Raw genomic sequence first — 11,379 nt, forward strand, 5'->3', positions numbered from 1 at the left:
ACATCACAAAGCATCCCACCCATCCCAAAGACCCAACCTAGCCTTGCCCTTGCCTTTAGGACCCGGCCTAGACCCAGAGACTGGACCCGTCCTAAAACGCCCTGAACTCCTCCCTGATTCCTATTGTCTGCTGCTTCCCGGCCGCCCGCCCTTGGCAGTCTTCCCTTTCGCGTGCGCCTCTTTGCACTCGTCGCTGCAGAACCATTTCGACCTGCCAGCGGGTACCTTGTCGAGGTTGACGCATGGGAGATGGAACCACTCGCGGGGACACGAGTCGTTGTCGCAGGCAATCATGTTGCCGTACGACACCTCGTTGCAGTAGCAGTAGCGCGGCTCGTCGCCGTCGGTGTCTGGGTCGTGGAACTCTATCTCTGGGGCGACGGAGCTCGCACTTGAAGATGGAGGGCTCGATTTTCCGTTCGCGGCGGGCTTGAGCGCGGGGGACGGCAGAGTAGCATTGCTAGTGGACTGTGCGTTCTTCTTGTGTCCTCGCTTCGAAACAACACCAGTCGTAGTACTGCTGTTTTCTGAGGAGGTGTTTGAGTTGCCGTTGCCGTTATTCGCGTTGCGAGTGCTTCGACTGCGCGCCATAGGAATATCGGGGAAGGTCCCCACGACAGGCGTGGCCGTCTTGGACGTTCGGCCTGCTCGCGTTACAACCGGAGCGGGTGCGGGGATGTCAATCTCCATGCTCTCCGCTTCCTGCGGCTCTGTTTCCTCGTGTTTCAAAGCTGCGGCCGATATCGATTCGAACGGCGGAAGATCGGTGGTGTCTTTGGGGGTGGATGCGCCCTTTGTAAACGCATTATCGCGGTTGATGCCGGCAGCCTGTTCAAGCTCTGCAATTGCGTTGCTCGTGGTCGCTTGCTGCAGCGAGTGAGATGACGACGGACGACGGGCGAGAGGGGGGTCTTGGGCCGCTGAAGCAACCGAGTTCGCAGTCGAGTTCTTCCTCGCGCGTGACGATGCGGGGCGCTCGGCATTCGTGACCGCAGCTTTGGAGAGAGGGAAGTTTCCAGCGAGCGGCGATGACGCAAGCGGAGGTGAGTACACTGGCAGCGGATGTTTGCGTTGCGTGGGCGCAGGACCCGCTCGCGGCTTCCGCTTCACCGTTCCACCACCCTCCGCCCCTGGTGTTGCCCGCGGGCTTGTCCCGCTCCGTCCGCCGGCCCCAACAGCCTTCAACGCGCCGCTCAACGATCGCTCCATGGGCAGAGCTGCCGCTGCCGCAAGCGCCTTCTCTGTCTTTTTCCTCTTCCCTGCGGGCACAACCCCGTTGCTCGTTATGCCCAGGCCGATGTTGCGTGTGTCGCTCGCTGATGCGTCTACTGCTACGGCCTTGCGCTTCTGCGGCTTCTTGGCGGGCCTGTCGTCGAAGTCTGAGTCGACATGTTGGTGCCGGTTCCGCTTGTTCGCGAGCATCGCCTCGCGCCGGGCCTCGCTTTTCGCGGCTATGGAGTCAGCATCGTGAACGTGCTGGGCAGCTGCGGCCAAGTTGTTGGCCGAAACTACCTCTCGCCTTTGCCGCTCATGCGATGTCCCGCCCTTTTTCTTCTCTTCCTTGTCTGCGTAGGCCCAGTGCGTGAGGCTGCCGTATCGTGCTTCTTCGCTGATCTCGCTGTCGATGTGCGGGTAGGAGTTGCTCATACGCGCGAGGCCCTTGTCCTTGGTGGTCTTAGCCCCGCCCAGGACCACGAGCTTCTCGTCCAGCGTGGGCAGCATGTTCGCGATTAGCATGCGCAGACGGAAGAAGAGCTGGCGCTTCTTCAGGTCGGCCTGCTCGTCGGGCGGGAGGCTGTTGAAGTCGGCGGGGAAGAGCTGCTGGTAGTGGGCGGCCGGGTCCTGCATCGCAGAGCCATTGACGCTCGCGCTCGCGCTGTTCTCCGCTCCGGTGGCATTCTGGGAGACCTCGCGGCGCTGCGCCCTCGTGGGGACGGGCAGCTGGGCGATTTCGCCGAGCAGCTGCTTGAGCACATGCTCCGGGTCGTGCATCTTAGCCTCCACCTCCTTGAACATGGAGAAGTGCTTGATGAGCTCTTTCGGGAAGGCATCTACGGCCTGTGTAAAGTGGGTGAGTGCCGGGAGGAAGCCCGGCGTGGTGTTGGAAGCTTCGGGCGTCTGCTCCAGCCCGCTCGCGGTGAGCCGGCCGGCGAAGGTGCGCGCATAGTAGTTGGTGGGTCGCACCGTGGCGCGCCCTTGTCGCGTCGATTGACGGCGGTCTGAAGCTGTAGCAGCGCCTACTGTGCGCGAGCCAGCTGCCGGGGGCATGATGGGTGCGCGGAGCTGGGTGGCCGCAAGATTTCTGGGGCTGGGACAGGATGCCGCGAGCGCTCAGCGCAGCGTGTGAGAGCAAAACTAAAGGATGTGGGCTTTGCGGGCGACGTGCGGGCGCATCTTAAGCGACAGGCAGGGTGCTGCTTGCGTGGCGGCTGCGTGCTTGCGTGTTGAAGGGTGAGGGAGAGAGGAGCTGGCCGAGCGATCTTCACTCCTCCCGGCAGCGTGCGATGACCGCCCGCGGCACCGGCCCGGAGATCGGCCCAGCGATTTTCCGACGCGCGTCTTACTAAGCGGCGCCTGTCCTCCTCTGGCCGGCAGCCTCAGGCTTCGCGCCTTTCATCGAGACCTGAATGAACAAAGGAACATGTCCATTGTTGCCAACGCCACTATGCATCCTGAAAGAGCAGTCCCATCAGGCCCGGGAGGCGTGTCATTCCCCGGCGTGTCGTCCCTCAACTTCCCACCCCTCACTCAGTTGTGCGCGAATAGCCCGTCTTCATTGTCACTTGTTCGCGGCAGCAATGGTCTGGCTTATCTATTCTATCATCTTCTTCTATCTAATCCGGTGGATACGATCGCTAAGGGTTGATCCCGGGAATCCCCCGGGGCGACTCGTCGAATCATTCGGACCCGAGCTTCTCAGGCAATATTTCGCAGGCTCTCTGGAACGGGGTCCTGCTGGTGATCGCCCTCTTGACGATTTTGGGCCTCCTGCCCGGCTTGCTAAAGAAGAAACTCCAACAGAGGCTGAGGTCACCTCCCCAGAGCCCACTTGTGAACCTTGCCTTCGACGTTGTGGCGTGTGTCAAGGCGATCCGATACACCATTGCCAGACGGGGCCCTCGGGCGGAAGCCCTGCCTCATGGAGAGTCGAAGATGAGAAACTAAAGCACCAGCGAAATCTCCGGGCTCTGGAGGCGCTTTTTCAACGCAAGCTGCGGCAGGCAGAGCTAACCGTGCAGTCCGTCTCGAAGCAGCTGAAGAATACTACCGAACAGCTCCAAAAGGCGAAGGAAGGAGGTCAAGCAACCGCATCCGGGTTGGCGCGTCCGGTGCTGGCAGCAAGAGCCCCTAAACCGCTGGCACGCGTCACTTTCGAGAAATGGCAGCAGACCGACCTTTTGAAAGACTTTTTGCTTCTCGATACATCAGTTGGCGGTCTTGCTTTCGAGCTGAATCGTCACATCAGCCAGAGCAGTCTTCTTCAGTATCGGATTCACGAGTTGTCGGACTCGTGCTTTCTGATTAAGGGCGCGCCGAAACAACTCTGGACAAAACAGAGACTGCTGCTGCTCCGAGGGGCAATCTGGTCTATCCTCCTCGGCACCATCTTTTCCCACGAATTTGCAGTGTTTGGGGACCGCGCGCGAGATCTGGCACGAGAGTGGGCCATTCCGGATGTCGACCACCGTTCCTCGACATGGCGATCCTTGACCGCTGAGATGTTGCTGGTCAGAGCTGGTATCATTCAGTGCGATGCAATTGGCCCCTCGAACCCGACGGCTAGTTTGAGAGATTTGTTAGTCAAAAGGCATAGCATTCAAGACTCCGTATCGGCCATGTCGGGTGTGTTAATCAAGGGCGCATCCCTGAGGAACTCTGAAACTGGCGGACCAGAGTCTATCCGGCGGGCAAAGGATCTCTTCAAAGACTGCGATCAACACGCGCGAGCCAGCCTCCATCACGCGCAGGCAGGCTTCATCCGAAGTCTAGAATGGCTCACGAAGCGGTTCTCTGCGAGAAAGCAGCTGTCTTCTGAAGTGGAAAAAGTCCTCATCAATGCTCAAGTCCTCGCCCTCCAGCTGGCAGCGCAGATACATTGCTTCGAATTCGTGATCCCGACTGTAGACGATATGCTTGGAGATGTTAATCGCTGGGCAGAGGAACCCCTCCTCTCGAAAGCCAACTGCTGCTCAAATATACCCGACGGTCATATAGCCTTCACAGTCCGTCCGGGGCTGAAGAAGTTCGCAGACGCCGATCTGAAGCAGATGGCAATCCTTCATTCTGCCCAGGTCTTCATTTTGGGTGAATCAGTTGAAGACAGCCCAAGGAGTAGAGGTCCAGCAAGGTCAGAGCAAATAGTAGGCTCTACTCCTCCTAGGAACACTGCGATACCGCAAATTAGAGCCGAAGCAGGCGTAGCTACAGCTTATCCCTTACCCGGAAACCATTCATCCGACGCTATCCAAGCCACTGACCTTAAGGTATCGTTCGAAGAAGCTTAGATGGCCAACATGGCCAGTGGGAGAACGGGACTACCCCAAAAGAACGATAACAATTTTCGCGAAGTATTCAACCGACTCGCCGGAGATATCGAAGAGCTTGCGGCCGGCCTCGAATACAACCAAGGCGACGGTATTCCGCTATCATTACAGCCTTACACCTTATCTCAATCTGGCGACAAGGTACCATGGGGCACCATAACCAAGAACATCTACTTTATGCAGTCTGCTATATGGGCTATCCTACTTGACACCGTTTTCAAGACTCCATTAGCGGTCTTTGGAGACGCGGGGACCATCCATTACAACACTTGGACGAAGCTTTATGCCGATCCCGACCCCCAAGATCCGGTGCCCCTTTCCCAGAAGAGCAACGAATGGAGGCACTTCACCGCTCGACACCTAATCGACTGCCTTGGAGGCGAAGTGGTCTTGAACTCCCCATACGCCGTAGCCTCCGCCGACCATAGTCTCCTCCAAAGTATCCAGACGCTTAAAAACTTAGTCTTGAATCGCATCAAGACGCTCCTCTCCAATATCAGCTATAATCCAAATCCTGCTGCAGTCCAATGCATCATGGGCCGAGCCTTCCTCCTAGCTCTCAAGCTGTCGATCCGCAAGGCCCATCTCGGGATCTGGTACCCTTCTCACGGCTCGGCATACATCCCGCACCGCGACGGCAAAGTGCCCTGGCTCGAAATGCATCGAAGCATCTCGGCTGGGTGGTAGAGTAGCATTCATCCTTCGCCCAGGACTGAGACAATGTGGTGGCTCCAGCGGCGACAATATGCAGATCGAGACACGCATTGTTCCACCGTTGGGCTACATCGAGAAAGCCATACACATCCAGCCCAGGAAGCCCACGCCTGTACCTAGATCTCCAAACAATGGGGTCGACTTTAGCAAGCCAGCGCTCCAGAACCAAAGCAATCCCTTCAGCTTTACCTCGGGCACCTAACCATCAACGACCGAGCGACCAGGACGATCGCAGGAGGCTTCATCGCACGGAGGCAGGCCGGATAACGGCACGGAAGACTCAAAAGGTGGAGATGTGGCGGGGAAAGCTTTGAACCAACCGAAGCAAGTACGGCTTCAGGGTGACCCCGATGATTGGTCGGGTGATGCTTGGCCGAAGGAGGTCCTAGGGCAGGAAGAGTTGGTGCTGCTGGGCCCCGAAGAGGAAGATGAGGTGTTGTAGCATAGATTGATCACTGGGGCATACTGCATTGTCTTATCCTGGACTTTTGAGTTCTGTATCAGTCTGGTACATCCGGTGAGTTACATTGTTCTCTCGTTCGTTCAAGGTCTGTTTGCTTATTCAAGTCATGATTTTCGTCGCTTGGTATTCCTCTCGTAGTGCTCAATGTAGTCGTACACATTCGCACATTTCATGAATGACAGGCTGAACAAGTGGTCTTTACTCGTTGAAGGCCTCCAGGAGTGGCTTTCCATAGCTAGAAGTGAGATATGCGAGGACGCGAACCGCGACGTGCGGTGCTCCCCAACATCTCGGTATGCAAGTGATGCACTGGTTATGCTAACATTAGATGCAGGTGAAGGAGCATTGGCAGCAGTGGTTACACTCGCCGCTGTGATTTTTCAGTTAGGCACTATGAAAAGTAGATGATCACTTTTGCTTAATTCAACACCGTCTCAGCGCGGCAGGGGAACTATTACTCGAGCGGAACTCTAAGTCACGTCTCTTCATATGATCCGCCTGGACAAAACGGAGCGCAGCTAGTGACTGCAATGAGAAAACTCTTTACAGCGCCGACGCAATCCATAGAGAGACTGTTCCCACTCCCAGTGAGCTCCCGTAAGCTAAATAAGGGACCCAACCTCGCTCGTCTCTCCTCCAGCCTAACCCTCAACGAACACCAAAGGAGGAACGAGATCAAGACGCTGCTCCAGATGCCTGCCATGAGCATCGCCCCATTTGGCCAGTCCCGGGTTCACAATGAATGCCACACGCCCCTTCTCCACCCCTTCGCTCTCGTGAATGATCGTCAAAGCCGGTGTCTCTCCAAGGGCATACACGTCTCCGATCTCTGGGTAGACGATCTGTAGACGCGAGCGCTGGAGCGCCATCTGCAGCGCAAGTCCGAATGCCTTATTCACGATGCCTTCGACATGCGAGAAATCCTTTCCTGGCGAGAGGCGTGCGAGATTACCTTCAATGGCATTGCGAGTCACCAGCCGTGCACTCATGATGCTGTTTTCGAGACCCTGGTGCGCGTGTGTGACAGCGCCGCGCGTGATGACGTCCCGGTCCACCATCTCTGTAAGTTGCTCAACGGTTGTGTACTTCCATCGCTCCGCCTCTTCGGATGGAGTCGGCCATTGGCCATCATGCTGGATGCCGAACATGAATGTGAACATGTCGCAGATGGTGCTGTAATCCCGGCCAAACAACCTGAATGGAGAGTTGAAGACGCAGACGATAAGAACAGACCACACAAACGCCTCGATCATGTACTTCTTATGAGACCGGGCCGCCCAATACCCCATGTCAACCCCGGAGACCAGGAGAGATGAACTGGCTTCCTCTGGAATGATAGTATCGGAAGACATTTTCATGCTTCGGCTAAGGGACTTGATCGAGGAGGCGAGCGCGCGGAAGTCCTGAGCGAACTGCTCGTCAGACACTGCCTCTACCTTCTCCACGCTGGCGAGCAGTTGCTGCTGTAGCGTGTGGACCTCGGAACGGAGTCGCACAGCATCCAGTGCGTCTTCTAGGAATGGGCCGAGGACTTGGTGCATCGCCGCTGCGCCGCCGCCTCTATAACGCATGCCATTCGCAGAGGCGTAGGGGAGGAAGTACTTCTCAACGATGTGCTCGTAACGTTGCTCGTGATTCCCATTGGCCCGCTGGAGTCGCCTATTCTTTGCTTCGAGTTCTCGATACAGGTCGTTCTGATTCCGAAGAGCTTGCTTCAGGCTCTGCATCTCCTGTGCACTTGCGGTCGCGGACTGGGCGCGGGAACGCTCTGGCTCTCCGCGTGAAGCTTTTGTCTTGTCTGGCTGCTGCACCTTGCTTGGAGCATCTTCGGCAGGCTGCTGTTCTTCTTCCGTCTTCTGTATCGTTTGTTCCGAGGAACCAGCTTGTTTCAACGAATCATTTTCCTTGCGGTCTCGATGGCTCTCCGGCGGAGTAGAGGGGCTAGCAGCCACAGTCGAAGCGGCAGACCCGCCGTCCTGATGACCGCGAGACCGCGCTACGGCTGCAACTGTCGCCCAAAGCTGATTGCGTTATTAGAAGCATGGGAAACTGAGGGCGCGACAAATACTTACCATCTCCTTCATGATGAGCGACGCAGATAGAGTGCGAGGAGCAGTGGCAGTGGAGAGTTCGAGCGGAGGCGAGCGAAGTCGATTTAGACAAGGTGAAGGTGAAGGTGAAGGTGAAGGTGAAGGTGGAGGTCATTCCGACAACTCCGACCAGGTGAGTGACAGCCCGTCTGCAACTGCCCTTGTCGTTGTCGAGGCAGCTACCCGAGCAACGGCGCCCGGTCCGCCGAGCGTTATCGCAGTCAATGAGCCCGCAGTTTTACTTCGTTCCTCTCCTCCTTCCCTCCCCCGTCGCCCTCGCCTTTACCGTAAGACGCCTCGTGGGACTCGCGTTAACCTCTTCATAGAGGCTCTTACCGTCGTATATTACCGGAGCACGTACTCGAAATAGTCATGCTGGGGAACCGGCTTGTTATCGGTGAGTCTCGTGAAGCACACCAGGCGCTTCTTTGCGAAGCCCATCTGACTGAACTGCAGGCCTGGATTATGGCACAACGTACACAGGTAAGTAGCTGCCCGAGGCACAACAAGTGCTCAGCATTACTGCTCAGCATTACTGACACTTGCAGGTGTCTCCTTTTGTGAGACGTCAAACACAGCCTCCATCGAGAACCAGATCTCCGTGGTCCAGGACTGGCCCTCCAGCCACACGATGATCGGCACGAAGGAGAAGGTACCTAGCGAAATCGCATACCCTCCGACCGGCATTCGCTGGGGCTCACTCATTCCGCCCCACATGCAGCGCCATATGTGGACCAAACTCGAGCTCGACAGCCCTCAGAAAGGCGAAGCTGCGAAGATCCGTCAAGAGCTGTCCTCAGCAGGTGTCGATGCGGGCAGTGGCAAACATCCTGTTGATGTGGTTGCGGATTTCCTTGCAGAGGTGAAAGTCCACCTGATCAAGAACTTGAACAACCAATACGGAGAGGGATTGTGGCGCACTTTGCCGATTACGCTGGTGATCACTGTTCCGGCTGTCTGGTCAGATGCCGCGAAAGATCGCACGTTGCAAGCTGTCCGCAAGGCCGGTTTCGATGTAACCGAGTTTCCGCAGTTGAAGCGTACAATCACCACGACGGAACCCGAGGCTGCCGCCATATACACTATCAAAGCTCTGCGCGGGAGTGTCAAGGACGAGCAGCTAGCGGTCGGCGATGGCTTTGTCGTGTGCGACATGGGCGGCGGTACCGTCGACTTGATTTCGTACCGAGTTGCAAGCATCGAGCCCACCATTGTTGAAGAAGCAACTATTGGCATGGGAGCTCAGTGCGGAGGAAGCTTCGTCGATCGCGGTTTCCTGCAATGGTTGGAGAACAAGGTTGGCGTGGATGATTTCGTCAAGGTCGCGAACTGTCGCGCAAAGGATCTGTCTCGCACGTCTCTCCCGGCAAAGCTGGGGAAGATGGTCCAAGAATTCTCACTGACGGCCAAGAGTGGATTCACTGGAAGTGAGGAGTACTATCTGCGTTTGCCGGCTCCTTTGAGTGCAATTGATGATGAGGATCGGGGAATGTGCGATGGGGAAATTCAGGTTACCGCGTAAGTAGCCTAGGACTACTCCGTACTAAACCTGACTAACAAGACAAACTAGATCAGATCTGGAGGAGATGTTCGCATTTCCGCTTGGCCAGACTTGCGAACTTCTTGTGGAACAGCTTCAGCAAGCACGCGATTCGGGCAATGCTAAGGTCAAGGTACGATGCTCCACACCTCAATTCCAGCTAATACTAATCAAAAATCAAGTACGTTTTCATGGTCGGGGGTTTTTCCGAGTCCCCGTACATGTACCAGAAGATCAAGAAGCTGGCAGCCGCTCACGGCATTGAATCTATCAGGCCTGCTTATGCGTACGCACCCCTGGCACCCTTCTGGCAGCGCTGAACACTGATGAAAGGCGCAGATGGTCTGCCATCGTCCGCGGCGCAACGGCAAAAGGTCTCGAAGGAGATGGACGCACCCCAGTCAAGTACCGCAAATGCCGCCGTCACTACGGTACTTCCTGTACGCAGAGCTTCGTCTCAGGCAAGCACCGCCAGAACGACTCCTTCGACTGTCCATATACGGGGGAGAAGCGTGCTGACAACCAAATGAACTGGCTCGTCACCAAGGGAGAGGACTTGGCCACGGGCGAGTCAAAGCACGCCTCACTGGAGTTCTACCAGAACTTCTGGCCACGTCAGAATAGAAAGATGAAGCTTCGGTTGCTGGCGTCTGACGCCGCAATGCGTCCGGGTCGATCAAAGGATAAGGTGTGTACACACAGTTCGCGGAAAATGGACAACCTTACTAACCAGCGACAGCGCGTGTACAACGTTGCCGAGCTCACCATCGATCTGAATTCGGTGCCAGAGAGCGAGTTCGCAGCGATGCGAAGCCCTTCAGGAACGACGTTCTATCGTCTGAATTTCCAGGTCGAGTTCGCGGTCCAGTCGGCCTTGGAGTTCTGGCTCTCGGTCAAGGGGGTGAAGTACGGCTCGGTGACGGCGACCTACAACTGATCGAGATTTGGGTTTCTCAATAGGCCTTTTGGGTGGCATTGGGACAAGCCTTCTGGCATTGGCATTGGATAGATGATGGAAGGTTTTCGGCGGAGTTTTCCAACATCGCTGCGCCTGTTGCCGAATGCATCGAAGGGCTACTTCGTAGCTCAGCTCTATAAAGGAGGAGCCGTTAGGCCTCCTAGAAAACTAAACCTATCAGATATTTGTGATTGCTTTGCTTTCATTGTGATCTGAAGCCCCCTCGGAGGACGTATCCCGACCCTTCATTCTTTGATCGAGGAGCTCGTGCGAGGAATGTCAGATCAGACCGTCCGACCCTGAGCCGTTGACGGAGAATTTACTTCCCCCCTCGACCCAAACAAGCACATACAATCCCTCCTAATCATTTCCAGCATTTCTACAAGATGGCGGCCCTAAGGCCCATCCCAACGCCAGCCTAGGCGAAGCGGGCCGAACTCCCAATAGGGCTGTAAGGCTCCAACATCTTAAAGCCTCCTCTTTCGAAATCGGGGTACCTAGGTAGCAGACCTCCCACTGCCTGATCGTCTTACCCCTTTTCATTCAACCATTATACCAACATCCTTAGACTGCATACTCTTCGGGTTTGAGGAGCTCACAGTCGACTGGCAATAGACTGAGTACGTTGCGAGGCAATGATCTCTGCAGGCCCGTCATCTCACTGCCGCTGCCGTTAGGCCTGTGGTGCGGCTAAGGCGCATTCGGGAACGATTTAAACTGATGCCATCTTCAAGCTTCGGGGGCAGGATCCGGCGCCTCCCGAGCCCTGGAACATAGTGTGTTGTGTGTATGGTGCGTACGGTGTGTATGGTGTCTCTTGCGTTAGGGAATTCTCCGGGTTCAAGAGCTCGTCGCACCACTATACCTGCTTTTGTGCGCACCTGCGAAGGCCTCCAGGGTGGCTGTTACGTGCGTCGTTATATCTGGAGAATCTTACACCGTGAGCGTGCGTGCATAGTGTGCTTATGGTGTGGAGCCCTGGAGGTTTGAGAGAATGTCCCGGCTATGCCTATCCTTTCTTGCTCGATAAAATGACCATGAAATGATGCATGAAGAATTCTTGGGCTAAA

The 11,379-nt window shown here is 56.2% G+C and overlaps 4 protein-coding genes across 4 annotated transcripts; 2 read left to right on the forward strand and 2 right to left on the reverse strand.

The window, feature by feature from the left end:
* Positions 1–120: 120 nt before the first annotated feature.
* On the reverse strand, positions 121–2,268 carry BU26DRAFT_533942 (uncharacterized protein; the record flags this gene model as incomplete). The annotated part of the gene is made up of 2 exons (XM_033831189.1): positions 121–1,818; positions 1,870–2,268. The coding sequence occupies 2 exons, from the start codon at positions 2,266–2,268 to the stop codon at positions 121–123; spliced, it is 2,097 nt and encodes a 698-aa protein (XP_033678612.1).
* Positions 2,269–2,625: 357 nt separating this feature from the next.
* Positions 2,626–5,700, forward strand: BU26DRAFT_608973 (uncharacterized protein; the record flags this gene model as incomplete). The annotated part of the gene is made up of 4 exons (XM_033835888.1): positions 2,626–4,348; positions 4,523–5,224; positions 5,280–5,370; positions 5,494–5,700. Coding segments are annotated over 4 exons (2,723 nt in total), but the record flags the coding sequence as incomplete, so codon positions are not given.
* Positions 5,701–6,377: 677 nt separating this feature from the next.
* Positions 6,378–7,238, reverse strand: BU26DRAFT_402709 (uncharacterized protein; the record flags this gene model as incomplete). Its single annotated transcript, XM_033822819.1, has 1 exon — positions 6,378–7,238. A coding segment is annotated over one exon (861 nt), but the record flags the coding sequence as incomplete, so codon positions are not given.
* An 846-nt stretch (positions 7,239–8,084) lies between these two features.
* BU26DRAFT_580691 (Hsp70 family protein) lies at positions 8,085–10,288 on the forward strand (the record flags this gene model as incomplete). The annotated part of the gene is made up of 7 exons (XM_033834475.1): positions 8,085–8,208; positions 8,268–8,294; positions 8,360–9,329; positions 9,382–9,484; positions 9,534–9,637; positions 9,691–10,039; positions 10,091–10,288. The coding sequence occupies exons 1-7, from the start codon at positions 8,184–8,186 to the stop codon at positions 10,286–10,288; spliced, it is 1,776 nt and encodes a 591-aa protein (XP_033678615.1). The 5' UTR covers positions 8,085–8,183.
* Between the last annotated feature and the right edge of the window lie 1,091 nt (positions 10,289–11,379).

The sequence above is a fragment of the Trematosphaeria pertusa genome (genome assembly GCF_010094035.1).
Source record: "Trematosphaeria pertusa strain CBS 122368 unplaced genomic scaffold BU26scaffold_16, whole genome shotgun sequence".
Taxonomy (NCBI): domain Eukaryota; kingdom Fungi; phylum Ascomycota; class Dothideomycetes; order Pleosporales; family Trematosphaeriaceae; genus Trematosphaeria; species Trematosphaeria pertusa.